A 26,739-nucleotide genomic window follows, 5' to 3' on the forward strand; every position below is an offset into this window, starting at 1 on the left:
TGCCTGTGCGTCTCTGCTTCTGCCTGCGTGTGCTGGATGCTGCCAGGGCCTGGGAGGTGTCATGGCTGTGACACCCCTCCAGGGTGACGGGGAGCTGGGGGCACCGAGGCCAGGGGAGGGGGCAGAGCTCAGCCTGGTGGGCGGACACGGCTCACCCTAGTGCACAGCATGGGAGGGGTGCAGCTCAGCCCATCGCACAGTCCATGGAGGCATAGCTCAGGCCTCCTCAAGCCTTGACCCTCAGCCCCCCAAACCATAGTCTCCATCAGCTGCCTGTCCCCAGACCCCCTGTGCAGGCCCCTAGCCCTTTCACCCCCAAATCCCCCCACCTAGTCCCCCAAACTCCCACTGCAGACACCCAGACCCTGACTCTCAGCTCCTCCCAAATTGCCAGCTCTGCCAAACAACAGTAACCCTCAATCCCAACCCCCTGAGTGCCCCCCAGCCCCACCGCTCTCCATGAATGCTCTCACCAGGCATGAGGGCCACCAAATGCCCCCGTCCCCTGCCAGGCCCCTGCCAAGCTGGTCTTGCTGCCTACTGCAGCCCAGGGAGCCCATGACTCAGTCCCAGTGCTGCAGGGTGACCTGACGGGATCTGGCCTCCCAGTGGGGCTTTCGGAGGAAGAGCTGCAAATTTCCTTGCTGTACGGGAGCTGGAAAGCACCGAGTGTCTGGGCTGCGCTGCCACGGGGTCCCCTTGGCAGCCGCCCGCATCCTGCACTGGCAACACCCACCCTATGCCCCAGAGCCGGGCTTGCACGCAGCTGGGATGAAACTCCGCACACGCCCGAGTCCTGGCCAGCAACAGAAGCATCCACACAGGCAGGGTGCCTGTAAATACAATTCCTAATTAATTTAAGGTGTTCTGCCAAGAAGTGATTGTTTCCTGCTCGAGAAATTGCAGGCTTGCACTGGCGGCTCGCTGGCTTTACTGGCAGCAGTGACCCGCCTGTTTCCTTCAGGCCCTGGCAAAGGGGATTGCCAGGCCAGAAGGGCAGGGCTGCCTATTAACGAGGCAGCTCTTATCTCCTTACTGCAGTCCTTCGCCTCCCTTTCGACCAGGAGGAGTGGAGCCCGAGGGAGAGCGAGCGGAGCAGGCACCAACTGTGCAACACGGGTCTTGGAGAGCGTGCACCGCTGTGCGTGGTGCCCATTGGAGAGCGTGCACCCCTGAGCATGCACCGCTGGGCGCAGTGCCCTGCCGTGAGCGCGCGTGGCTGAGCGTTGGCTGCCACGCACAGCGCCCACTGAAGACCCCGGAACACAGAGGAGCAGGTGCCATCCTGGGACACACATCATGGGCAACTGTATCCCGGTGGTGAGTGCCTCTCCCATCCCCTGCCACTTCTCCTCAGCGACTTCCCATCCTGCTGGACGCGAGGGCTGGGGCCATGTGGGTGCACAGTGGTGAGCAGGGCCACGGCTCGCAGTGGGTGCTGCCAGCAAACACTGACTTGCAGATGACTCGGTGGGGTTTGCACCTACCTGCTGCAGGGCTTGCACCCACCCACTGGGGGTCTGCAGCCGTCCTTTGAGGCTGTAAGAAAATTTGTGCTTCCATGCACAGCGGGGCCAGCCCAGGACAATCCCATGCCCCCGAGGGCAGGCGGCCTCCCCTCTCGCCGCAGCGTGTCCCTGCCTGATAAATCGCCCTGCTCAACCTGCACCAGGGCTGTACGTGAATGCCCCATCACCAGCAGGGCAGCAGCTCCATGGCAGGGAGCAGCGGCCCATCAGAGGGGATCTCTCAAGCAATGCTGTGGGATGCAGGCACCTGCGGTCGGCTGGGTACATCCCTGCCTGACACCCACTGGTCTCATTCACAGAGCCCTAGAGTCCTGGAGAGCGAAAACTCCCTGGACCTGCTGGAGATCATGAGCAACTTCTCCTATGATGGCAGTAACGTGACCTTCCTGGACTACGACGCTGCGCCTTGCCACAACCAGTACTGTCCCCTCTTCCAGCGTGTAGCCCCCACCTTCCTGGCCATCACCTGTGCCACAGCCATCCTCGGCACTGGGGCACTGCTGGTGGCACTGGCCAAGCGGCCTCATGCCTGGGGCTGGCCCCAGAGCCGAGCGCTGGTGGCCCAGCTGGCAGTGGGGACGGGTCTCTTTGCCGCCCTGCTGCCACCGGTGGCAGTAGGCATCAGGCAGGGCTGGCAACTGGGCACAGGGCTGTGCAGGCTCACCCACCTGCTGTGGTACTGGAGCCTCTTCGTGCAGGGGCTGCTGGTGGGCAGCGGCTCCTGCAGCACTGCCTGGTGTCGCTGGGACGCCCGGAGCCAGCGGCTGGCTGTGGCCGTGTGGGCCGGGGCACTGCTGCTGGCAACGCCAGCAGCTCTCGCCAGTGGCACGGTGGCAGCCCCGGAGACGAGCTGCCTCCGCCGGAGCGTGGACATCCTCTCCCCAGTGTACCTGCTGCACCTCGCCCTCTGCCTCTGCCTCTTCCTGCTGCTGCCGGCAGCGCTGCTGGTGGCCACGCTGGCTGTGCCGTGGCTGAGGTCAGGGTGGAAGCCAGGCGTCAGCGCGAGCTGGCTCTTCTTTGGGCTCTGGGTGCCTTATGGCATGGGGCTGGCCGTGGATTTCCTCCTGCACGCCCAGCTGCTGCAGCCCACCTGTGGCACCTTTGAGCACTTTGACTACGTGCTGGGGCTGAGCGAGGGGCTGGGGGTGCTGCACTGCTGCCTGGGGCCCGCAGCACTGCTCGCTGCCTGGCTCTGCCGCCGCGGGGCAGGTGCCAGTGGCAGCGGCTGAGCTCCTGGAGCTGCAGCTGCGGGCCTCATGCTAGCCCCTGGCACCCCGGCCCCCAGCACCATCCCCTCTCCCCACAGTGTCCCCACCAGCCCCGCAGCTTCTGCCACACAGGCAACGCTCCCCCAGGACCCAGGAGAGAGCAACACGGGCCCATTATGTGCCAGGCTTGGTGCCTTTCCTCCCTCCGTCCTCTTTCTTGGGGTCTCAGCCCCACTGTTTGGGGCCAGACACCCCAATTTGCTCACAGGAGAGAGACCTGGGTTGCCTCAAGCATCTCCCCAAGCCCCCAGGCGGTGTCAGCCCAGGCTCCTGCACACCTCTGGAGACCCCCGAGGTTCAACCCCAGCCCACCCAACTCCACCGGGAGATTTCAGCAGGCAGAAAGGGCAGTGGTGATGTGAAGCGACAGGGGATTTTTCACTCCCTCCTGACAAGCCGAGTTAAGCATCATGTCTGAGATCAGCCAGTGGGAATTACATACAATACATACGTCTGTTAGAGCCGCTCACCAAGCTCAGTTAATGGCAGGGGCTGGGAGGTGCGGGCGGGGGAGGGCACGGGGGCTGACATCTATCACCTCTGGCCAGGCTCCCGCAGGCCGAGGGATGGGAAGCGGGAGGTGTGTGCTCCTCATGCCTCCAAATTAGCAGGAAGTGTTCATAATGAAGCTCTGCAATCTATGAGCGGGAAGTGGGGTGATTTATATCCAGCGCTGGAGGCGTCTGAGCCATGGTCCACGAGAGATGGCTGCGTGCAGTCACAAGGCACACAGGATGCGAAATGGGTGTGGATGGAGAGCTGGAGGGGGGGCGATGAAGGGGCACAAGCCTGCGGCCAGGACCTGCCCCCCCGCGGGGTCCAGGGCCTGGCACGGCAGCGCACAAGGAGCTGCCCCAGCTGAGCCAAGCCCTGCGGGACGTGGAGGCTCATCCCCGGTAAATTCAGGGACAGACTCGGTGGGGAATGAGCCCACATTGTCTCCAAAAGGGGGGTGGCCACCCACAGCCGAGAGCATCTCGCTGTTGCCCTGCCACCCATCTCCCCCAGCATACCCACGCAATGGCCCCACATCCCCAGCCCAGACCCCCTGACCAGCACCATCATTACAGAGCCCGGAGCAGACAAAATCCTCCCCCTTCCCAACCAGGCTGCACACGGGTGGGGGGCACAGCATGCTGTGCGCCAGCCCCATCTGCTCGCAGGACACACGGACGCTCTCAGAGGATGCCCAGACCGTGGACACCCTCGGAGGACACCAGACCCTTGGCCACGCAGCTTTGCTGCGGTTTCTTCTGCCACCTGGTGCCCACGGCTCTGGCTTCAGGCTCCGTCCCTTTGGCCAGGACGGGGCAAGCAGAGCCCGGGGATGTGCCCAAGAGCCACGAGTCAGGGCAAGGGGGCAGGGGTCAGCTTTCCCTGTTCCTCTCAGACGAGCCAGGATCAAACCGGGTCGCTCCCACAGGGGGTTTGCCCAGGGGAGGGTGACAGGAGAGGACCGAGGTGAAGCCACGTGGCCAGGGTGCCCTGCTGCCCCGGTGGGCACGCGCCTGGGGCACAGCTCCAAGGGGAGCCCCGTGCAGGCGGGTGACCTAGGGTCTTGCGACACGGCCCCGTGATGGCATGAAATCGCTCCTCCTGGGCATGCCAGGCTGCTGGGGACGGGATTGGGGGGACGCGGGTCCCCTCCCACCCTTCAGCCCATAAACCCGGCGGGCGGCAGCCCTGCACCGAGGCAGCTCCTCTCCCAGCATCAACCGCAGCGCCTGGAACCATGGGCCAGCTGCAGCTCTGGCTTGCTGTCCTGGCCGTGCTCTCGGGGATCGTGGCCCAGGAAGGTAGGGGCAACGCCAGGGGACAGGAGCTGGCACGGGGTGGGGCAGGTCCAGGGGGGGATGCGGCAGCAGCTCTCAGAGCCCTCTGCTTTGTGCCAGAGCCCGGTCAGCAAGGCTGGAGGATGCTGGAGCAAGGCTGGGTTCAGCAGAGGGGATGTCAGGGATGCAGAGTCACCCGGGGCAGGGGGACAGAGGAAGGCTCAGAGGCAGTCACAGGGGGCTGCAGGACTCCCCAGCCTCCCGCCACATCCCCTCTCTCATCCCCCAGACCTGTACCGAAAGGTGTTTGTCTTCCGGAAGGACCCCAGCAATGCCTATGTGGTGCTGAGGGCCAAGCTTGAGCAGCCGCTGCAGAACTTCACCGTGTGCCTGCGGTCCTACACCGATCTGACCCGGCCCTACAGCCTCTTCTCCTACGCCACCAAGGCGCAGGACAACGAGATCCTCCTCCTCAAGCCCAAGCCCGGCGAGTACCGGCTCTATGTGGGGGGCAAGTTCGTCACCTTTCGTGTCCCCGAGGGTGGCAGGGACTGGGAGCACGTCTGTGCTAGCTGGGAGTCTGCCACTGGCATCGCCGAGTTTTGGCTCAATGGGAAGCCCTGGCCCCGCAAGGGGCTGCAGAGGGGCTACACGGTGGGGGTGGAGGCGGCCGTCCTGCTGGGGCAGGAGCAGGATGCCTTCGGGGGCGGCTTCGACGTCTACAACTCATTCTCGGGCGAGCTGGCTGACGTCTACCTGTGGGATGTGGGGCTGTCCCCAGACAAGATGCGAGCCGCCTACCAGTCCCTGCGCCTGCCGCCTGCCGTCCTGGCCTGGAAGAGCCTAAGCTATGAAGTGAAGGGTGATGTGGTGGTGAAACCCCGACTCCGGGAGGTGCTGGGGCCATGAAAGTCGGCTGGATCCGGGGCTGGGACAGTCTCAGCCCCCGCTCTCCCCTCCCCATCCTCATCACCCTTTTGCCTCTACAACCTGCCAAGAAGAAGGTGCCATCTGCATGCCCCAGCCAGGGAGCTCCATTCGGGACAGGGCTCGGATGGAGCTAGGGAGAGCTGAGGGCACCGCTCAGCCTGGCAGGGTCCCCCTGAGTGCCAGCACCTGCCACCAACCCATCACTGACGCCTGGGGTACCCTTTCCCTTGCCCATACCCCCCCCCCCCAAGCTGCCCCCGCGGCCAGCTCCCACGTGGGCAGGATGCAGATCCACCAGCTCCAGAGCTGCCCGACCACACACAAAACAGCAGAAGTGATTAGGGACAGGCAGGCAGGGGCTCGGCACAAGCCCTTGGGGCCATGGGACCTGTCCCCGATGCCCATCCCCATGCACACCCGCTGTCCCCAGGGCTCCCTGCCAGCCCGCTGGGTCTGCAGGCTTCCAGGCAGGCAAACCAGCCCCGGGCCCTTCACCAGATTGCCAAACAGCCCTGCAGGTCAGTGCCCCCAGACACGTGGGGACGAAGATCACAGGCGAACGTCACCATTGCGTAGCCACGCTCACCCCAGCACAGACCCTGAGCAGCCGTATGGCCGTGGCAGGGTGGGTCTGTTGTTCCCCCTCACCACGGAGGTGCCAGCAGCCGGGCTCAGCAGTGCCATGGGGCAGCTGTGGCTCTGCCTCCTCACCCTCACAGCACTTTTTGACCTTGCTGCCCCGAAAGGTAGGGGCGGAGGGACTGCTCTGGGACCCCCTCTGGGTCCCATGGAGGCAGCGGAACGTGCAGTGGGGAACAGTGGGGAGCAGCGGGTGCAGTGAGTATAGGGGGACATGCAGCAGTGGTGGCAGTGGGGAGCAGTGGGGCACCCTGAGCACTGCAAAGGGGTGCAGCAGGTGCAGTGAGGGGTGCAGTGGGTGCAGCGAGGGTGCAGCAAGGGTGCAGTGGGTGCAGGGGGAGGAGCGGGGGTCACACTGTAGCTGCGCAGTGGAGGAGGCACCCAGAACAGAAGGGTGCAGTGGGCTCAGTGCAGTGTGCTGGGCGTGCAGGAGGGGTGCAGTAGGGGTGGGAGGAGGAGATGCAATGGCAGTGTAGCGAGAACCAAAAGGGGCAACCTGAGCACCACAACGGGGGCAGCAGTGAGGGGCAGCAGGGACACAACGCCAGGTACCACGAAGAGTGCTGCAGGGCTGCGGCAGGGACGGGGGGCTCCCACAGGCTGGTGCAGCTGGGCCCCATGGGTGGGGCAGGGGGGACAGGGAGACCCCCCTACCCAGCCTGGCCCTTCCCTCTGGGTGCTGCAGAAAAAGTGACCGCCCAGATCCAGGCTCACCCGCCAGCACCGACCCTGTACCACCAGCTGATGCTCTCCTGCAAGGTCACAGGGGACGCCAGGTAAGGCACTCCCTGCCCTTCCACAGCCTCTGGCACAGCACCAGCGTGGGGCAGGCAGCTCCAGTATCCCTGGCCCCATGAGCAGCTGGAGAAGAAGGGGCTGGGGAGGGAGCACCATGATCCCTCCGTGTCCCCCCACCGCATGGCATGGCCACCCCGGGGTGTCCACCCACCTGAGTGACACCTGGCCTGGCTCAGCCCCCAGGAGTTCCTGTGGGAGAAGGAAGGAAGCCACGACCCCCTGCAGAAAGGCCCCGACAGCATCCTTCTCTTCCCCTCCTTCAACAAGACCCACTTGGGCACCTACGTCTGCACAGCCACTGGCTCACTGGGCACTGCCGTGGCCACCTACAACCTGTGGATAGATGGTAGGGAGAGTACCAAGGGGATAGCTGGGGACAAAGGCTCTTCCCCTGCTTCCCACAGCTCATCCTCACCACCCTGTGCCCATGGCACCCCATACCACAGCCCACATGTGGCCGGTTTTAGTGGTGCAATCCACCTCCGGCCCTGGTGCTGGAGGCCACCTCCAGGGTGGTGGTGGCTTCCTCACTGGCACACTGCAATCCTGTTTCCTCTTGGGGGACTTGGCCAGATGCCTTCACCGTGGCAGGAGAAACCACCTCTTTCTCACCTCTCCCAGACCTGCTGTACAACGTGTTCGTGTTTCCCCAAGAGACCAAAGACTCCCACGTGCTGGTGAGGGCGAAGCCAGAGCAGCCGCTGCAGAACTTCACCGTGTGCCTGTGGTCCTACACTGATCTGACCCGGCCCTACAGCCTCTTCTCCTACGCCACCAAGGCGCAGGACAATGAGATCCTCCTCCTCAAGCCCAAGCCTGGTGAGTACCGGCTCTACGTGGGGGGCAAGTTTGTGTCCTTCAGCGTCCCCAAGAGCATCGCGATGAGCGAGCACGTCTGCGCCAGCTGGGAGTCCACCACCGGCATCGTGGGCTTTTGGTTCAACGGGAAGCCCTGGCCCCGCAAGGGGCTGCAGAAGGGCTACACGGTGGGGGTGGAGGCGTCCATCGTGCTGGGGCAGGAGCAGGACGCCTTCGGGGGTGGCTTTGACGCCCAGCAGTCCTTTGTGGGGGAAATGTCAGTCGTGTACATGTGGGACGCGGGCATCTCCACCTCGGGGGTGATGGAGGCCATGAACAACAGACCTGACAAAGCCCCCATCTTCGGCTGGAGAAACTTCCCCTACCAGATCGTGGGCGAAGTCTACCTGAAGCCCTGACGCCTGGCGCTGGGCGTGGGGCTGGTGCACTCCTGCGCTCTCGCTCAGGGTGGCTGGCAAGCGCTGGGGGAGCCGTAATTGCTGTGCGGGCTGTGTCCCGGCTCCCTTCCCTGCTGTGTAACCCCCCGCAAAGCCACCTGGCATCACATAAACGAAGAAATGGTTTTGAAAAGCAGCAATGGTCTTTGCCGGACACACTGAAGCCCACCAAAGCTCAGCATGGCTCAGGCAATTAATCCAGGCTCAGAAAAGTCATTAGGGTGAGGGTCAGCGGGAGAGGAGGAAGGTGGAAGGGGCTGCTGCCAGCCCAGGGGCCCCACTCCCGTCCTGGGGACACTGGGGCCGGGCGGGGGGACAGAAACAGGCACCCCCTTGCCCAGCGCTGGGGGACGTGCACCCCCGCCAGCCCCTGCGCACGGAGGGGGCCTGGGGCAGGGGCGAAACTCGGGGGGCCGGGGACAGGGACGGGGCCGGGAGGGGCAGCCCCGGGGCAGCCCCGTGTCCCGGTGCCGCCGGGGGGGGAGGGTGCAGTCCCGGAGCCCCGCGGGGCGCGGCCCCGTGTCCCGGCGACCGGCGCGGCCCCGCCGCTGGCGGACGGTCCCTGCCCGCCCGCGCCGCCGCTCTTTGCAGACGCTCCCTGGGCCCCGCTCCGCCGCCGCGCGGCCTCCCCGGTACGGCGGGGCGGGAGGGGCGCGGAGGGGCCGGGGCCCGCTGGGGGCGGCCTGCGGGGATCGGCCGGGCCGGGCCGGGCCGGGCCGGGGCGGGGTCCCGCCCGGGGCAGGCCGCGGGGGCCGGGCCTGGGCGGTGCGGCCTACGGGGAGCTCTGGCCGGTACGGGGCTGCCGGGGGGGGCGGGGACGGGCCTGGTCGGGGGGACGGGCCCGGGGATCTCGGGCGGCCTGAACTGGGGGTCCTGGGGCCGGGCCAGGGGGTCCCGGGAGTCCCGACGTGGGAGGTCCTGGCCAGCGGGTGCTGGGGGGGGTCTGGCCACGGTCTCCCGGGGGGCCTGGCAGGGGATCCTGGGGGGCCCGAACTGGGGGGGTCCCAGGGGCCCTGGCAATGGTCTCGCAGGGGTCCGGCCCGGCCGGGGTCCCCAGAGCAGCCCTGTCCCCAGGGAACGCGGCGGCGCAGGCCCACGGTGCCGATCCCTGCAGGCGATGGGGGCGTCCGAGCCCCCCAACTTCTCGTGGGTGGCAGAGGGGCGGCTGGCGGGCCTGGGCATGCCGCGGGAGCCGGGGCACTACCGGTTCCTGCTGGGCCAGGGCGTGCGGCACCTGGTGTCGCTGTCGGAGCGGGCACCCCCGCACCACGGCTGCTGCCCGGCCATCCGGCTCCACCGGCTCCGCGTGCCCGACTTCAGCCCTCCGACACCCGGGCAGATCCAGAGCTTCCTGCAGCTGGTGGAGGAGGCCAACGCCCGCGGTGAGGTATGGCCAGGGGCACATCACACCGGGGAGGCAGCGCTGAGGGGGTGACGCCGCAGCGGGGTGACACCTCGCACGGGAGGAGGTGGCACCCGGGGAGAGGTTATGCCAAGGGAGGCGACGCCTGTGACACCAAGGGGTGGTGCTGGGGAGCACGGGGGGGCTGCGGCAGGGACACTCGCATCCCTCCGTGCTGGTGCCAGCTGGCGGTGCGGCGCTGCCGGACAGGCTGTGGCGGTGCACTGCATGCTGGGACACGGCCGGACGGGCACCATGCTGGCCTGCTACCTGGCGAAGGCACAGAAGATGAATGGCAGCGACGCCATCTGGGAGATCCGACGGCTGCGGCCCGGCTCCATCGAGACGCGGGAGCAGGAGCAAGCCGTGATCCAGTTCTGCCAGCACGTTCGGTAGGTGCAGCCCTGCAGCAAGGAGTCCTGGCTCTATGTCACTCCCCTCCCTGGAGGGGCTCCCTGTGCCACGCCGGGGCCACAGCTGGTGGCGTGCTGGGCACAGCGAGCGGGAGGGGAGCTGCGGCTTCCAAAGCCCAGCTCGCCAGTGGGATCTGCCCTGCCACAGCGCTGGAGAGGACAGTGAGGATGCGTGAGCATGACCGTCTCCTCAGGGCAGCGTGTGCTGGATGGGTTCGATGGAGACTATCGCTCCAAAATGGTGGGGGGCCTTTCCCAGCCCCGAGGTGCTGCTGTCAGTCCCTGCATTAAAGGACTCTCCTGTGGCTTCTCTCCAGGTCTGTGTATGGGGAACCAGCAGGCAGCACACACGCTCGTGGCTCTGCCAGGCTCCCTGCCACCCCGCTGTGTCACCCAGCTCAGTCGGCAGCCACGCCCCAGGCTGCAGGGGTCCTGGCTCTTGGGTCTCTGCCCAGCCTTGGCCCTTGGGGAGCGTGAGTGGCTGCATTTCGGCCACCAGCAAGCGGGCCTGAGAGCTGGTGGCCCGCCAAAGCAGTGATGCCACGCAGAGGGTGGCAGCTGCGTCAGCGCACGGGGGCCGGCCCAGGACATTGATGCTTAAAGTGTAGCTTAGATGGAATTTAGGCATCTCTGTCCAAAAGTCCAATCCTGAAAATCTCTTCTCAGCTGCTCCTAACCTTGGTGGCATTTAAATCCTAAGTGCAAGAAGTGTCACCGTCCCCATTCCGGGGTGTGCGGCACATGGCCGGGAGCGCCTGGCGCTCACTGGGCATGAGCGCCGTGTCCGCGCCCTGGGACATGAGCTATCGCCTCTGCGAGGCAACTCCCCAGGCCCCCAAACGTTGCTCTGAAACACCAAAATGTCGTCATCTTCCTTCAGGAACGAAGCACCAGGATGGTGGCACTGGGTACCACTGACAAAATGGCTGTGCCCTGCTCAGAGACCTGTCTGGGGGCAACCAACTGCCTTGGGGTGGCTGTAGCACCCCAGTGTCCCCATCTCCTGGACCCCACTCCTCCCACAGGGCCTGGGGTGGGACCAGCAGGGACAGAGGAGGTGACCGAGGAGGGGTCTTCACCACAGGCTGTGGAGCACCCCAAAAAGCAGGGGGTAGAAAGCAGCCCCTTGCTCTGCCCGGTGCCCCATGGCCCTTCCCTGGTGGAGATTCGGGAAGTACCCATGATCCATGAGCGATGCCATGGCTCTGGTGGGCTGTGACACCATGTCAGGACATGGGGCCATCCATGGGTGCTCAACTCTGCCTGCACCCCTTACCTGGGGCACGAGTGGCTGGGAGGGGGCCCAGCCCTGTGTCGGGGGACAGGAACGGGGATGACGGGGACAGCGCAGTACCGTCCAGCCACAGCACTTAAGCCCATGGGAGCCGCAGGACTCACATGGGCCTGTGAGATGCAGGAAAGCAGCTTAACCGCAGAATTATTTACTTTAACTCCTCTTACTTTAGCTCTGTCCTTAATAGTCTCCCAGGCTCAGGGGGCCGGGCCAGGCTGGGCTGACGGGGGGGACCGCGGACCCCCCTGTCCCAGGGAAGGGGGACCGGGACAGGGGCTTTGCCCCAGCATCCCCAACCCAGTGCTCAGTGCCGCACCTGGGACTTGGCAGTGCTGCAGAGCAGGGCCCGGCACGGCACACGCAGTCCAGCATGGCCATGCTGGACTCTCGATGCCACGCTCCATGGTGGCAACAGGACGCGGGGGATGTCCCCTCCCCAGTCAGCCCCTGTCCCAGGAGGCTTTCCAGAGCCCCCAGCCTGGCGGACAGCCCAGCTCCGGCTCAGCCTGGCAGGATGGGGACACCGCACCGGTGGCCGTCCCCACGCCAGGGACACATTTAGGATGGGATTACAGAGGAGACAGCTGGGATAGGGAAGGGCAGGTGGGGAGCCCTGGCAAGACGGCGGTCACGGGGGTGCCCCATGCCCACACGTGCGCTGCCTCCCTGCCACGGAGCTGTGCGTGGTGTGGCACGGCACAGCTTGGCATGGCACGGCATGGCTTGGCGTGGTATGAAATGGTGCGGTATGGCAGGAAAGGGCTCGGCATGGTGTGGCACTGCACGGCATGGCATGGCTTGGCACAGCATGACTGGGCACAGCGCTGCAGGGCTCGGCACGGGAGGGTTCAGCCTGCAGTAGCCCCGGGTGGGCGCCGTGGGCAGCCGATGCTCCCAGCCAGACGGCGTGCAGGCACACTGGTGTCACACACCTGGTCACGCACACCTGTGTCACGCACACGCCCAGCGCCGTGTCCCACGGGTGTATCACACACCCATACTCCGCAGCAGTGTCCCACCCGCGTCCCCTTCCCTTCCCGCCAGAACTACAACTCCCAGCAGCCCTCGCGGATCCCGCTGCCCCGCTCCACCATTGGCCGCCTCGGGGACGCCCGGCGACGAGCTCCCGATTGGCTGTCCCCGTGGCAACGGGCGGGGCGGGGGGCGAGGCCCGGGGCAGCCCCTCCCGGCACCGCGGGTTTGTTTGCGGCCGCCCGGCGGCGGCGGTGGTGGCTGGAGCGTGGGGACCGAGCCGAGCCGAGCCGAGCCTCCGCGGGACGGGCATGAGGAGTGGCGGGACGCGGAGCCGCCAGCGCCCCCCGCCCGGGGCCGGTGCGCCGTGGCCAGCCCGGCGGAGCCCGCCGGTCCGTGGGCCCTGAGGCGCCGGCGATCCGCCGCCACCGCTCGGTCCCCCGCCGCCCGCCCGCCCGCCCCGTCCCGGGAGCCGCCTGAGGGGGGACCTGGGCTATGCGGTGGTGGCTGCGCGCCGCCGTGCTCAGCCTGCTCGCCGGCGCCGGCGCTGAGGGTAAGGGGCCGGCGTCCCGCCCGCGGCGGAGGGGCCGAGCCGGGGCGGGAGCAGCCGCGCTGCCGGCGGGGCCGGTCTGGCCGGTGCCGGGCCCCCGGGACGCGGGTGGCGGCGGGGACAGCGCGCGTGGTGCCGCTCCCGACGCCGCGGGGGCGGGGGCGGCCGGTGCCGCCGGTTGGGAAGTGGTCCGCGGGCTGCGGGGCTCGGGGGAGGGCAGGGTCCCGTCCCGGTGGCGGGGCTCACCCCTCCCGCCTTGCTCCCGTCAGGCAGCGGCCAGAGCGAGTCCCAGGCCGTGGTGGGGCGAGTCGGGGAGAGCACGGTGCTGGGCTGCGACCTCCTGGACGCCCACGAGGCCCGTCCCCCTCTCTACGTGATCGAGTGGGTCCGCTTTGGCTTCGTCCTCCCCATCTTCATCAAGTTCGGGCTGTACTCGCCGCGGGTGGACCCGGAGTACATCGGTAAGTCCTGCGGCCGGAGTGCCGTGGTGGTGGGTGATTATGGGGTCCTGGGGGGGCCCTCCTGGCTCCAGCCTCTGGGCTGGGACTGGCCCGGGGGGTTACCCGAGGCTGGCCGGGCTGGCTCCGGTGTCCCAAGTCCCTGCTCTCCTTGGCTGGGCCCCAGCCGATGGCTGCTGCTGTCAGACAGCATTAATCACGCTCCCAGGGCGGTGGGGAAGCGCAGGGCTCTCACTCTGGCCCTGGGGCGGCAAGAGGGGACATTGTGGGACTGGGGAGGTCCCCAAGGCAGGGCAGAGTCCTATCCTTGTGCAGCAGTTCCAGGGATGGCTGGAGTACGAGGCAGAAGGGATGTGAATACCTAGTTTGCAGGGGAGACTCAGACCCTGGCCCAGCTCGGCAGCAGGGAGGGATCCCCACCGCGGTGGAGGGTGGGAGAAGCTCCCCAGGCAGGAGGGTCCCAGCACACCAGCCATCGCTCCCATCACCTTGGCCTCTGGCTGCCGAGGCCTCCCCCAGCACCACCCGCTTGCAAATGGGGACGGCTGAGCACCTGCCTGCATGCACCCGAGCTGCGGTGTTGTGGTACTGTCTGCCGCACTGCCCTGGCTCTCCTGTCCTGCCTGCTGCGCTGGACTGGGGCCGGTGACAGTGGGATGCCCTGTGCCAGAGGCTGCGGGTGCCCAGGCACTGCCACGCCGCCGCCTTGGCCCATGCTTGAAGGTTGAGCCTGGGGAGGGGATTTTGGCGAAGCCACTAATTGGCGGTGCTGGGCTGGCTGGGATTTGGAGCAAAGCTGTGCTGGGAAAGGGCTGTGGCGTGGGAGGGGGATATTCTCTTTACGGGATATTTAAAGTGAAGCAGTGGCAGAGCAAGAGGGATCCCTGTGAGCATGGAGGTGGAGACAACGGAGCGTCTCTCAAGGATGAGGAAGCTAGGGAGGAGGGGAAGGGCTGAGCATTTTGGGCTGAGCCTGGCACCAAAAGCCTATGGCAGCAACACACCAAAATCCTCCCACGGGAAAGGATGGGGAGGGTTGGAGCACCAGATTGGATCATGCCTAGGTCAGGAGCCTGCCCCTGCTGCCAAAACAGGCCCTTGCCTAAAAGGTGCGCGGCAGGCTGAGGTTTGAGCCAACCCCTGTCCTGCCTGACTGCAGGCAGAGAGATGCTGCCTCTTCCTGGGCTGCACAGGAGGAGAGTGATTCTGGGACACACCTAGGTCTCTCCCTGCTGCCAGCCTGTGCCCAGGGATGCTTTTGCTCCGTGGCCAGCCCTGAGCTGGCTCTGTGGGACCGGTGGTGACAACAAACCCTCTGGTGACGACAAGGCACCTGCTTTACTGGGAGGCCTGCTCTGGGCTCCTGTTACCTGAGCCTGCATCTCAGGGCCCCTTGGCTGCAGGAGCTCAGGTTACCCAGAAAGGACCTGCCAGCATCCTGCCTGCGCCGCCCTCGGCCCCCCCTTGTCCCTGCTGCCAGTGAGGCCCTGGGGGTGGGGGGTGGGGGGAGCAGGTTGGGCTGCTCCGGGATCAGTGCTGGGGGGATGTGCTGGGGGAAGGGGTCTGGTGACTGTAATGAGGGCGAGGTGGGTGGGCAGGGGGGCTGGCGGCTGTCACCATGGCAGCGGGATGGCTTGTTTTCAATCCTCTGGGGAGCTGGGAAGGGATGGAGGGAAGGGCAGGGGCCGAGGGTGCAGGGTAAGGGCGAGGGCAGCCCCTTCTTCCAGCCCTTCCCAGGCAGAGCAGATCAGGTGTCACCCAGAGGGGCCAGGGAGCCCCTGCTGTCACCCACATCAGGCAATTTGGGGCATCCTGGGGACAAGGTGGGCTGTAGCCACCTCTGTGAGAGCCCTTGGGCCACTTGGGGGAACAGGGTCAGCTCTCCCCCAGGTGCCACCATCCCCCATGGTGTCATGGGCCATCCCTTGCCATTGGCTGGCCTGGAGCAGGGCTGGTGGTCTCTGGCCTGGCCGCTTGCTTGGGCACCCCATCCCTGGCGGCAAGCATGGCGGCTGGGTCTGCAGCCCCCTTTGTGTCCCTCTGAATGACGGTTGCCAGGCACTGGGGGATGCTGGTCCAGAGGGCAGCAGCGGTTTTGTTATCAGCAGGGTGGTGGAAGAGGAGGAGGGGGCTGGGGCCGGCATGGGGGATTAGGGGGAGGCTGGGGGGCGTCCCCAGGGCACACTGATCCCTTCCAAAGGGACCTTTGTTCAGGAGCCTGCTGCTCCCGCCTGGCTCCTGGGACTGTGAGCTGGCAGCTGCAGGCAGGGATGCGGTTTCCCGGAGCTGCCCTGCTTCCCAGGGCTCAGCGTGGGACCCGGCTCTGGGGTGAGGCGTGGGAAGACCCCTTGTCCCACGGGTGTTTTGCCATGGCTCCCATCCCTCTCACCGCTTCTGCCACCCTCCTCGTGTTCGAGGTTTGCCTGGAGTGTTGCTTTGTGCTCTGAGCGAGGGGTGCTGCCAGAGGCACTCGGATACGTCCATCTGTCCCTGTGCCTCCTGTCGCAGGAGATTCTGTGGGTCTGGGTTGGAGCTGACTGTGGGGAGACGCAGGAGGGGTGGGAGATGTGGCAGGTGGCTGCAGCGGCTGGAAGAAGTCCGGGCGCTGTTGGGAGGGGTTTGCACATGTCTGTGTGCTGGGTTTGCGCAGGGCTGCACGGCCCCAGCACTCTGCATGTGATCCTGTCCCTCAACCACCCAGCCTCCGTGCCCAAACCAGTCTGCCTGGGTCCCACCGCTCCTCTTCCTCCTTGCCAGGCTCATCTGGCGGGATGCGGCCTCCTGCTGCCGGTAGCACTCGTGCAGTGACCTGCCTGGGCGCCGGTGGGTTGGGCAGCGTGTGGGGACTGCCTGTGACACTGACCTCCTGGGTAGAGCTGACAACAGCGTTCGGCAAAGCTTGCTTTGTTGGAAACACTTCAGGAAGCTGCTGGGCCCGGCTAGCTCTGGGATGTCGATGGGGAGCGTCATGAGCCATTCCAGCGCCAAGAGCTGCGTGCTGTGCTGCCAGGACTGTGGCCATGGCCCTGATGTGGTGTGCTGGGAGCAAGGCAACCCCAGGCAGTGGCATGCCTGGGGCTAAACCTGCATCCCTAGCCTGGAGCAGTTCTCTGGGCCATGGATGCCTGCAGTGGGGTCGGGGGCAGGTAGCCTCGGGGGTGCCAGGGCAGTGGGTGCTGCTGGCTGCGCACCCCAGCCGGGGCTGAGCCAATTGCCTGCTGCACGCCTGAGCCGATTATGGCTCTGATAATAGCCCAGGGGATTAAAGGGCTGTGCTCGCTGTCGCTTTGCGCCCTTATCCTCCTCCTCATCAAAGAGGCCGTGGGGCGCGGGGCTGCTGCCTGCTTGGGCCGAGGGCCCCATGGTCCAGGAGAGCACCCTGCTGCTCACCCTCAAGGGGTCTGTAGCACTCGTGCCTGTGAGGCAGGCGAGGGGTTCAGCCTCACCCCCTCCGTGCCACGGGGAGAGGGGACAGTGCGGGGGTGCCCGAGGCTTAGCAGGGCTCCTAAGGGTGAGACTGCCGGGGGGGGGCTCCTGGGGGAAAGGGCAGCTGAGGCTGCAGGAGAGGGGTCCCTGAAAGGCAAGGGGGAAGGGGGCAGGGAGGGATTTTGCAGGCAGGCTGGCAGCTCAAGGGGGAGGCAGAGGGGGCAGTGGGACCAGCTTTCTTGCCCAGCTGCTGAGAGCGATGCTCAAGGTGCAGGGACCCACCTTGTCAGGGGGGTCCCGGCCGAGGCCACCCTACACGGGGGCAGGTGGCAGAGCCCACCTCCACGTCCTCTCCCATTTCCCCAACAGCGGCAGGAGGTGTAGTGCTAAATGTCGGTGTGACCAACCTCCACCGTGGCACAGCCGCCCTGGCTTTTGTCCTGTGGCCATTCCCAGCCCCCTGTGGCACCAGCCGAGGTGGAAGAAGGCCGAGCGTGGCCTGGCCACGCTGGCAGACCCTGCCACTGCCAAGTGGGGCAGTCGGCCCCACTCCCCAGGGAAGCCACTGAGCCCGCAGTGGGGGCAAGTGCTGTGTGGGTGGGTGTCCCGGGGAGGCGGGTGGCCCAGTAATGCAGCTGTCCCTGAGCCGGCAGCACTGGCTGTGACGGCCGCTTCTGGGTGTGCAGGTCGCGTGCGGATCGAGGAAGGCGCCTCGCTGCGCATCGACCTCCTGCGTGCCGAGGACCAAGGCTGGTACGAGTGCCGCGTGCTCTTCCTTGACCGGCATAGCACCGACGCCGACTTCCAGAACGGCACCTGGATCCACCTCACTGTCAACGGTACCAGTAGATCCCACCCTTGGTTACTGCTCTGCCCAGCACCAGCCAAGATCTCTCAGGGCTGCGACTGGATCCACTGGTCTTGCAACACCAGTTGAGCTGGACCTGGGGGTAAGGGTCTGGACTTGTCTTTACAGCACCCCCCACTTTCCTGGAGACCCCCCCTGCATTTGTGGAGGTGAGGGACCAGGACGCACTGAGCCTTACCTGCACGGCTGTTGGCAACCCCCAGCCTGTTGTCATCTGGAAGAGGAGCGACCTGGCTGTGCAGAGTGGGGACACAGTGCAGGTGAGGACAGCAAACCACCCGTTACCCCTCTGTGGTGTGTCCCCCAGCTCAGCCAGGGTCTTGTGGGGCAGCCAGGCATGCAGAGCAATGCAACTCTGCTTGGCTGGAGAGCAGGCTCCCGTCCCCACCATGGTGGCACTCACCTACTGCCACCGGCCCTGCCACAGTGCCACATTCCTGAGAGTGTCCTGTCCCTTGGTGGCCATGCCACATGCCCGGTGCCATTGCAGGTGAGGAACGGGACGCTGAGTATTGCTGTTGTGGAGCGCGCCAGCGCAGGCACTTATACCTGCCATGCTTCCAGCAAGGAGGGTACCATCACCCACACCACCCGTGTGCTTGTGCAGGGTAAGAGCAGGTGCTTTCCTGGCCCTGGCCATGTGGGCCACCCCACTGGGTGCTGCCACAGGCCACAGAGGGAGCCACATCAGAGGGGTTGGTTTTGGGGCAGGTGCGGGTATGATGGGCTTTGGGAGCAGCTGGGGCCATCCCCTGTCCCCAGTCCTCATTATCCCCTCTGCTTCACCCTGCAGGGCCACCTATCATCGTGGTGCCACCCCAGAACGTCACCGTCAACGTCTCCCAAGATGCCTTTCTGGCATGCCAGGCTGAGGCGTACCCAGGAAACCTCACCTACACCTGGTTCCAGGGCAGCAGCAATGTCTTCCATCTCAGGTACAGTGGGAACAGGGATGGCACCAAGGTGGCTGCGGGCTCCTGCTGGCAGTGCTGGGGCTGGCGGGGCTGCTGTGGCCCTGCGAAGCGTGGCTCAGAGTGATGGGCTGGGTGCGTGGCTGGGGGGTTCGCTCATCCCAGAGCAGTGGGGACGGTCCCAGCCACACTGCTCACCACTGCCCTCCCTTTCCCGTGCAGCCACCTCCAGGCTCGGGTCCGCGTCCTGGTGGACGGGAGTCTCTTGCTCCAGCGAACGACCCCAGACGATGCCGGCAAATACACCTGCATCCCCAGCAATGGGCTGTGGAAGCCGCCTTCTGCCTCAGCCTTCGTCACAGTGCTGTGTAAGAGCCCCACAGCCCCTCACGAGCCTGGGCCACGCTGTCAGCAGCTCCGCTCACGGAAAGGCCCTGCTGGGCCAGCCTGTGGAGGTCCCCACAGGCTGTGGTGGGAAGGAGGTACCCCTTCAGCTGCCACAGGGACCCTGGCCCCCTGCCGCCCTCATGCAGGCCCTGGCACCCTGTTTGTCCTCGCAGATCCAGCGCAGGTGACCACTATGCTCCCAGAGACCCACCTGCCCAAGGGGATGCAGGGTGTGATCCGCTGCCCCACCAGGGCCAACCCCCCTCTGCTCTCCGTCAGCTGGACGAGGGATGGGCGCCCACTGGAGCTGGACAAGGTACCACTGCTTGCACCCTCCCCTGCCTTCCCACCGCCCTGAGCCCCTCATCCTGACCCTGTGCCCCAATCTCCCAGCTCCCTGGCTGGTCCACAAGACCAGACGGCTCCATTGTCATTGCGATGGGGAACGACGATGCGCTGGGAGTGTACACGTGTACCCCGTACAACAGCTATGGCACTGCTGGCGAGTCCCGGCCCACGCGTGTCCTGCTGAAGGTGAGGCTGGGCAGATGGGCACACTGCCCAAGTCCCTCGCCCAAGCTGCTCCCACCCTGCCGTGCTGAGCAGCCCAGGCACACTGCGTGCCTGCCGGCCTGCCTTGCTGCAGGTCTGCACCCTGTCCTGCCTGCCACCAAGCCCTTCACCATGTGTGCCTGTCTTCCAGGACCCCCCTGCCTTCACGGTGCGCCCTAAGGAGGAATACTTCCAGGAGGTGGGCCGGGAGCTGGTGATCCCCTGCGCCGCCCATGGGGATCCCCCCCCAACTGTCACCTGGCTGAAGGTAGGAGCCACCACTCTGGGGAAACAGCTGAGACCTCCTGGGAGGCGGATGCTGCTTTTGGCCTCTGGGGCATCACTCTAGCACAGTCCCCATATCTGCGTCCCTGCAGATGCTACAGGGTCACCTCTCTCCTGGTTCCTGCAGTAGAAGGGGCTCAGGGCACTTTGCTTGTGTCGCCCCCTAAGAAACCAGGGAAAAAGTCCTGCCCCTCGGTTCCTAAACCAGCACCAGGGTGGTGGATCACGTTAGCTGTCCCAGCCCTGGGTGGGGTGGGTGGTTGCCCATGATCGGTGTGTCCATGCCTTGCCATGCAGGTGGGTAGCATGGGGAAGAGTGGTGCCCAGGTGGATGGGAACAGCAGCCTCATCTTCCACCCGCTCGTCAAGGAGCAGCATGGTGTCTGGGAGTGCACGGCCACCAACCTGGTGGCCAGTGTCAGCACCACCACCTCTGTCCACGTGCTGGGTGAGTTGCTGGTCGCTGGTGGGCAGATGCTGTGGGTGCTGGGCTGCCCTGGGGTGGACAACACCAGCCTCCCTGTGCTGGAAGGGATGGAAATGCCCCTGCATGACTGTTGTCTAAGCCACCCTGTCTGACAGGTCTTCTCTCTGCTTCTGCCACCAGGTACCAGTCCTCACGCTGTCACCAACGTCACTGTGCTCCCGCTCCTGCTGGCAGCCAATATCTCCTGGGAGCCGGGGTTTGACGGGGGTTATTTCCAGAGGTTCAGCGTCTGGTACACACCGCTGTGAGTCCCTGTGGGCAGCATCTGGTGTCCCACACCCCCTCTGCCCCACCAGGGGCCCTCAGTTCTGGACTCCCATTTCCCACATTTCCTCAGGGTGAAGCATCCACCCCGGGCCCATCATGACTGGGTGTCGCTCTCTGTGCCGGTGGGGGCTCAGCACCTCTTGGTGGAAAATCTGCAGCCAGACTTAAGCTACCAGTTCAGCGTCCTGGCCCAGAACAAGCTGGGCAGTGGCCCCTTCAGCCAGATTGTCACCTCTGTGCCCAGGGGTAAGAGGGGACCTGTGCGCTCCCCAAAGCAGCTCCTGTCCCCACAGAGCCCTCAAGCACTGAGGAGTCTCCTGTTTCTGCCCTGCTGTCCCCTCGCATTAGCTCCCACACCATCGTCCCTTTTCTCCTCAGGCTTCCCAGTGACCACAGTGCCTCCAGAGCCGCCAGCCATGACCATGCGCGTCTTCCTGTCCCCGCCGCAGGCTCTGACTGCCAATGAGACTGTGCGTGGGGTCCTGCTGCAGTGGGAGCCCCCGGCTCAGTTCTCAGTGGCGCTGAGCGGCTATGCGCTGGAGCTGCGGCAGGGCAAGGGTGGCTGGGAGGTGCTGGACCGCTCCATCCCTAGCACGAAGACCCAGGTGCTGGTGCCAGGACTCATCAAGGTGGGAATTTCACCGGGTGCTCCCTGGCTGTGGGGCAGCTCAGGCGACGCAGCAAGGGAAGGGGATCAGATCTCCTGTGTCGCTGCTAGCCAGAGCTGGGGCCTCTGGCAGAGCCACTCGGCTCTGCAGCTGTGTGGGCTGAGGCTTGGCTGACCACTTGTACCAACAAGGCTAATGGCCCTCTGCTCCCCAGGACGCCTTCTATGAGTTCCGACTGGTGGCCTTTGCTGGCAGCTACATCAGCGATCCTAGCAACACGGTGAATGTCTCCACAGCAGGTAAGGCCTGGGCTGCTGCCCACTTGCTCTTCCTGCCCTGGGGATAGAAATCAGAGGTGTGAAGTGCCCGGCATGGTCTAGGATCTTCCCAAAGAGAAACCCCTTCACACTGCTCCCACCCCCAAGTGTCCCTGCTGCTAGACCAGGGTATACAGTGCCCAGAGCAGGACCCCCAAAGCTAACACCATGGGAACACCCATCTCCACATGTGGGTCTGGCATGACCTCAGTCTCACGGACCACGTAGCAGGAGAGCTCTGTGCAGAGCATCCCTGCTCCCAGTGCCTGGCACGGTGGAGGGCGTGGGTCCGCCTGAAGGCAGAGCAGCCCCAATGGGCAAGAGAGCTGAGGCTTTGCTGTTTATCTCTGTGGTGCCGGTAATGTGAGGGAGGCTGTGCCCACCATGCTGGTGTGCCCTGTGGGTAACTGAGCCTCTGATGGTGTCTCCTGTCTCACCCAGGCATGGAGGTGTATCCGTCTCGCACCCAGCTGCCAGAGCTCCTGCCGCAGCCAGTGCTGGCCGGGGTCGTCGGTGGGATCTGCTTCCTCAGCGTGGCCATCATCTTCAGCACAATGGCTGCCTGCATCATGAACCGCCGGCGTGCTGCCCGCATCCAGAAGCGAAGGCAAGGTAGGAGCTTGCTCCCCGGGTGCAGGTGCCTGGATGCCGGGGCTCCCGGAGAGCTCAAAGCGCCATGTGCAGGGCGGCAGGACCCGGTGCCCAGGGAGGGGACAGGCCAGCCTCAGGCTGGGTGGCTCCCCTGGGGCGGTAGCAGGGCTGAGCGGGTGCCCCAGTCTCCTCATCATCACTTTGAGTTGCTCGCCGTGTGATCCCCTTGTGTTCTCATGACCTTCCAGATCCACCACTCGTCTTCTCCCCCAGCAAGAAGCTTCCACCTCCACAGTAAGTCATGCCATGCCATGCCATGCTCCCTCCCCATCCTGCTCCCTCCCCATCTCGCTGTGCTCCCTATCATTCACTCACTGCTGGCTGGGGGCAGAGGGACAGGCCAGGGGGCAGCCAGCCCCCCCCCCACCACCACCACCACTGGCCGAGGGCTGGCCGCAGAGGGGGTGTTAGGAGAGGGGTGCCGGGGTCAGGGGTCCTGGGGTAGGGCTCCCCCGGGGTGCTGCCTCTGGGGAGTTTTGGCTGAAGGAAGGACCAGAAAGTGCAGGAGCAGGTCTGTCAAGCCCGCAGCAGCGGTGGCAGGGTCATGGTACCTGCTGCCAGATGCCTGGCACAAGCTCTCCTGGCACGGGGGGCAGCCGCACAAGCCCGGAGTCAGGATGGGGGTGCTATAGCAGCTCCCTTCTTCCTTACAGCAATTCTCATGGCTCTGGTAGCCCAGACAGCACCGTGAAGCTGAAGCTGCAGCCGTCTCCCTACCAGAGCCTGCGCCGGACGCTGCTGTGGGGCGAGAAAGCCGGCACCAGCCTGGGTCTCAGCATCGCCGGGGCCGGCTCCCGGTACGCCATGTATGAGAGCCACGTCGGGGAGCATGTGCCCCTGGAGCGGATCTGCCGTGGCCCCGACGGGCGCTTTGTGGTGGAGACTGACACGCAGCCACAGGAGAGCAGCTTCGGGTCGCTGCCCTATGCTGAGCCAGAGCTGTACCCCCAGCAGGACCCCCAGGGCCCACAGCCCCAGCCCTACCTCCAGCTGCCCGCAGAGGAGGAGGAGGAGCACATCTGGCACAAGGGGGTCTCGCTGCGCCCCCGGTCCATGGGGCAGGCCCGCCGGGGAGCCCGGGCCGCCAGCTACCGCCGGGGCCGCTACTTCGGCTATGACAGCAGCAGCCCCGTGGATGAGGCCGCGCCATTGTGCATCATCAACATCAGCCCCGTGGCCTCCGCCGCGACTCTGCCTTACAGCGCCGTGGAGGAGCTGCGCGACAGCCCCAGCAGCACCGGGCCCTGCCAGAGCACCGCCAGCGCCCTGTGGGACTCGCTGCCCCTCGAGGGCTCCCCCCGGCTGCCCCTCAGCCCCCTGGCCTCCCCCAGCCCCAGCCTTGGGTGCAGCTGGCAGCCGGCTAGCCCCCCAGCCCAGAGCGGGATCCTCCAGTACCTGAGCCTGCCTTTCTTCAAGGAGATGTGTGTCGATGGTGACTGGCCGCCCCCGGAGGAGCCAGCAGAGCCCAGCCATGCCGGCGGCCAGCCAGAGCCCGCTGACAGCCCACCGCCTGCCCCGTCGGGGTCTGGGGGCTCCCTGCAGCACGTGGGGCGGACGCTGTGCCCGGACTGCATCGACACCTGTGCCAACGCCACCTCTCCCCCAGCTGCCACTTTCCTCAAACCCCCCAGGCTGCCGGTGGGTCCTGCCAAGGCCTCGCTGCCTGGCACTGCCGCCTGGCCCAGCTCCCCCAGCCCAGGGGCCAGCCTGCGGCCCCCCACCCAGCCGGCTCACCGCCTCCCCGTTGGTGGTGGCAGGACTGAGGCCATGCCCTCAGCTGGCACCATAGAGCCTGGCTGGGCACCGGGCAGGCCACCGGATCCTGCCCCCCTGGAGAAGCTGCCGCGGGGCAGTTTGACCAGCCAGAGCAGCGGCCGGGGCAGTGCCTCCTTCCTGCGGCCCCCCTCGCTGGCACCATCCCTGGGGGGAAACTGCCTGGGCACCCCGCTCGGGGACAGGGGCAGCTGGCACGGTGGAGGCTTGGCAGCGGAGGAGGGCAGGGCAAGGATGGATCCAGCCCTCAGTGGCACCGGAAAGAGGTGAGCCGCGGGCAGGACGCCGGGGACGAGCCGGCTCATGCCGGGGCATCTCTCAGCCTGTCCCACAAGGCTTGGCCGGGGCATCCTGCTGTGGAGCCGCCCTGCTGCCTCCCAGCTCCTGTGGCACCCTGGCCACTGCTCCCTGGGGACACCCCCTACGGCATCCCCACCGTCCCTGCCCCTGGAGACCACCCCAGCTCTCCCCCCAGCATCCCTGCCTGCCCTCTCACCCACGGCCTGCTTCCCCCTGCGTCCCCACATCCCTTGGCGTGCCTGTGTGGGGACTGTCCTGATGCCCATCATCCCCACAGGAGGAACACCTCGGTGGATGAGAACTATGAGTGGGATGCAGAGTTTGCCCTGGAGTCGGACATCCTCGAGGCGCTGCAGCTCTACCGCAGCGGGGACCCGGCGCGGCCTGTCTCCACCATTGTCCTGCGCGACCTGGAGCGGCAGAGTGAGTGCAGGACCCCCGCAACCCCCAACCGTCACGGCCCCGCGGGGCTGTCCACCACCCTTCTTCCCAGGGCGAGGCCATTGGGAAAAGGGGGTGGCAGGGCCCTTTGGCACCCACAGCCCTGGGGGTGGCCCCGCGGGTGGGTGGGTGGGTGACGCATCTGGGCCGGACGCTGCCTCTCTCCTCGCAGAGCCCAGCGGCGGTGGCTCCTCCCCGGTGAGCTCGGTGTCGGCGGAGGCGTTGGCGGCGGGCGGCCCCCCGGGGCGCAGCAGGGCCCTGCGCCAGGAGCTGGTAGCGTCCCGGCACCGCAGGGAGGTGGCCCGGCAGCGGCTGGGTCCCCGCGGGTGCTGTGCTGAGCGCTTTGAGCTGGCCACGCTGCTCTAGGGACCCCCGGGACCTCCTGGGCTGGGCAAGAAGGATGCTGGGGTGGAATAAAGAGGCGTGAGAGCAGCACCCGCTCCTGTGTGGCAGGCAGGGGCACGGGTGCCCCCCCCCCCGGGCACTCCCCCCCACCCCGGGCACCCACCATCCCCTGCCCGAGGGCACCCTTGTCCCTTCAGGGTCCTGCCACTATCCCCCCCCCCAACCCATCCTTGTGCTCCCCGCATCCCTCACCGTGTCCCACCTCCTCCTACTCGCGCTGCGTGTGTCATGTCCGTCCGTCCGTCCCCTCCCCGTCCCTATGCTTTGTGCAGGCTCCCCTCCTGGTGCCCCCCTGAAGGGTCTCCCACCCGCTCCCCGCAGCCCCCTCCCTGCCCCGTGCTCCCCCTCCTTCTCGGGCTGCGGGCGGGGCGGGGTCTGGCTGCAGCTCCACGCGGGGCGGGGCCTGCGCGCCTCGTTCCCTTATATGGCCATGCCACGGGAGCGCGTCACGGGGGCGGGGCCTAGAGCGCACTTCGTCACCCCCGGCCCTGGGGTGTTCCGGGTGTCGCTCGTGGGCTGTGCCACGGGTCACGTCGGGTCGCACCGGGCTGTGCCCCGGGTCCGCCCCGTCTCCCCCCCGGGTCCCGCCCATGTGTCACCCCCGTCTGCCCCGCCAAGTTGACCCGTGTCACCCCGTTCTGCCCATCAGGGTCGCCCCCAAACCTGCACTGCATCACATCGTGTCCCTGGTCCGGCCTTGTGTCCCCCTCATCCTGCCCCACGTCCCCGGCATCAGCCCTGCTCCCCTGATCCTCCCCCGTGTGCCCTAGGGGTCCTGCTTGGGCTGCTCCTGCATTGTCCCTGGCTGCAGTCCCTGAGCATCCTGCCCTGTACCCCCCCACCTCCGTGTCATCCCCAGCCCTGTCCCCCTGGGTCCTGCCCTGTGCCACCCTGTTCCACCCCCTGGGGTCCTGGCCCCTGCCACCCCCGCTCTGTGCCCTGGAGCTCCTGCCCCCTTTTGCCCCCACACTGCCCCCAGGGGTCCTGTCCCCAAAGCACCCTCTGTTACCCCCTGCCTTCCCTGGCCGAGTCCTTCCATGATCCTGCCCCCATGTCACCGTTTTCCTGATCTCTGTATCATCCCTATGGGACCTGCTCCCTGTATCACACCCCTCCTGCTCCACCTGTCACCCTGGGTCTCCCCCTCGCCCCGGGTGCTGTTCCCCAGGTCCTGCCACTGTGCCACCCCTATTCCTTCACCTCTATGTCACCCCCTGACCTTGTCACCCCTGTCCCATGGGTCACCCTGGTTCCCTATGTCATGTGCCACCCCCTGGTCCCCTTATCCATGTGTCCCTAAGCCATACATCCTGGTCACCGAAGCCATGGGAAACCCCACTGGAAATCCCCAGGGGACACCCACAACGGGGGGGGGGCAGGTATGGGGTATGGGACAACATGCAACCTCCCATGTGGCACCCGTGGGTGCAGGATGCGCCCTGGCCACCGGGGGGGGGGGAACACTCCAAGGCTGCTCCTCACCATGATGGAGTCCTCACAACCGAGCTCCAGAAGACAGTGGCACCTTGGGCTGGCTCAGGAGGGTGGGTGCTGAGCCCAGGACAAATTTCGGGTGCTGAGGGGTGGGTGGGGTCATAGAGACGCCACAGCGGTGGCCTTGCCACCCGTTCCAGAGGCGGATGGTGGCTTCAGGCTGAGGTTTTGTTTGTTGTTTTGGTTGTGCTTCCCATGGAGACGGGACTTGTGCAAGGGCCATCACCCCTCCCTGTGCTGCCAGGGACACTGTGGGTGCTGGGGAGGCTGTGTTCCTGTGGGTCCT

The 26,739-nt window shown here is 66.2% G+C and overlaps 5 protein-coding genes across 9 annotated transcripts; all 5 read left to right on the forward strand.

Moving 5' to 3' along the window:
- The first annotated feature begins 1,052 nt into the window (after nucleotides 1-1,052).
- ACKR1 (atypical chemokine receptor 1 (Duffy blood group)) lies at nucleotides 1,053-3,258 on the forward strand. Its single transcript, XM_030026881.2, has 2 exons — nucleotides 1,053-1,320; nucleotides 1,829-3,258. The coding sequence occupies exons 1-2, from the start codon at nucleotides 1,300-1,302 to the stop codon at nucleotides 2,756-2,758; spliced, it is 951 nt and encodes a 316-aa protein (XP_029882741.1). The 5' UTR covers nucleotides 1,053-1,299; the 3' UTR covers nucleotides 2,759-3,258.
- Nucleotides 3,259-3,352: 94 nt separating this feature from the next.
- LOC115346645 (serum amyloid P-component-like) lies at nucleotides 3,353-6,245 on the forward strand. The gene is made up of 2 exons (XM_030026882.1): nucleotides 3,353-4,593; nucleotides 4,859-6,245. The coding sequence occupies exons 1-2, from the start codon at nucleotides 4,530-4,532 to the stop codon at nucleotides 5,476-5,478; spliced, it is 684 nt and encodes a 227-aa protein (XP_029882742.1). The 5' UTR covers nucleotides 3,353-4,529; the 3' UTR covers nucleotides 5,479-6,245.
- LOC115346642 lies at nucleotides 5,475-8,328 on the forward strand. Of its 3 annotated transcripts, none has more exons than XM_030026875.1 (4): nucleotides 5,475-6,245; nucleotides 6,824-6,914; nucleotides 7,113-7,282; nucleotides 7,510-8,328. In XM_030026875.1, the coding sequence occupies exons 1-4, from the start codon at nucleotides 5,585-5,587 to the stop codon at nucleotides 8,151-8,153; spliced, it is 1,566 nt and encodes a 521-aa protein (XP_029882735.1). In that variant the 5' UTR covers nucleotides 5,475-5,584; the 3' UTR covers nucleotides 8,154-8,328. The 3 variants fall into 3 exon arrangements, with proteins under 3 accessions (XP_029882735.1, XP_029882737.1, XP_029882738.1); XM_030026877.1 differs by having other exon boundaries at nucleotides 7,558-8,328; XM_030026878.1 differs by having other exon boundaries at nucleotides 7,591-8,328.
- Nucleotides 8,329-8,697: 369 nt separating this feature from the next.
- DUSP23 (dual specificity phosphatase 23) lies at nucleotides 8,698-10,312 on the forward strand. Of its 3 annotated transcripts, none has more exons than XM_030026883.2 (4): nucleotides 8,698-8,824; nucleotides 9,307-9,579; nucleotides 9,805-9,986; nucleotides 10,156-10,312. In XM_030026883.2, the coding sequence occupies exons 2-4, from the start codon at nucleotides 9,310-9,312 to the stop codon at nucleotides 10,181-10,183; spliced, it is 480 nt and encodes a 159-aa protein (XP_029882743.1). In that variant the 5' UTR covers nucleotides 8,698-8,824; nucleotides 9,307-9,309; the 3' UTR covers nucleotides 10,184-10,312. The 3 variants fall into 3 exon arrangements, with proteins under 3 accessions (XP_029882743.1, XP_029882744.1, XP_029882745.1); XM_030026884.2 differs by lacking the exon at nucleotides 8,698-8,824 and adding an exon at nucleotides 8,910-8,983; XM_030026885.2 differs by lacking the exons at nucleotides 8,698-8,824; nucleotides 10,156-10,312 and having other exon boundaries at nucleotides 9,046-9,579; nucleotides 9,805-10,149.
- Nucleotides 10,313-12,502: 2,190 nt separating this feature from the next.
- Nucleotides 12,503-26,120, forward strand: IGSF9 (immunoglobulin superfamily member 9). The gene is made up of 20 exons (XM_030026865.2): nucleotides 12,503-12,826; nucleotides 13,093-13,284; nucleotides 17,394-17,546; nucleotides 17,684-17,835; nucleotides 18,066-18,183; nucleotides 18,369-18,510; nucleotides 18,709-18,854; nucleotides 19,047-19,189; nucleotides 19,267-19,407; nucleotides 19,577-19,693; nucleotides 20,008-20,158; nucleotides 20,318-20,441; nucleotides 20,535-20,710; nucleotides 20,843-21,093; nucleotides 21,287-21,371; nucleotides 21,831-22,001; nucleotides 22,229-22,274; nucleotides 22,694-24,079; nucleotides 24,391-24,536; nucleotides 24,727-26,120. The coding sequence occupies exons 1-20, from the start codon at nucleotides 12,769-12,771 to the stop codon at nucleotides 24,918-24,920; spliced, it is 4,092 nt and encodes a 1,363-aa protein (XP_029882725.1). The 5' UTR covers nucleotides 12,503-12,768; the 3' UTR covers nucleotides 24,921-26,120.
- The last annotated feature ends 619 nt before the right edge of the window (nucleotides 26,121-26,739 follow it).

The sequence above is a fragment of the Aquila chrysaetos genome, chromosome 9 (assembly GCF_900496995.4).
Source record: "Aquila chrysaetos chrysaetos chromosome 9, bAquChr1.4, whole genome shotgun sequence".
In the NCBI taxonomy this organism is placed as follows: Eukaryota; Metazoa; Chordata; class Aves; order Accipitriformes; family Accipitridae; genus Aquila; species Aquila chrysaetos.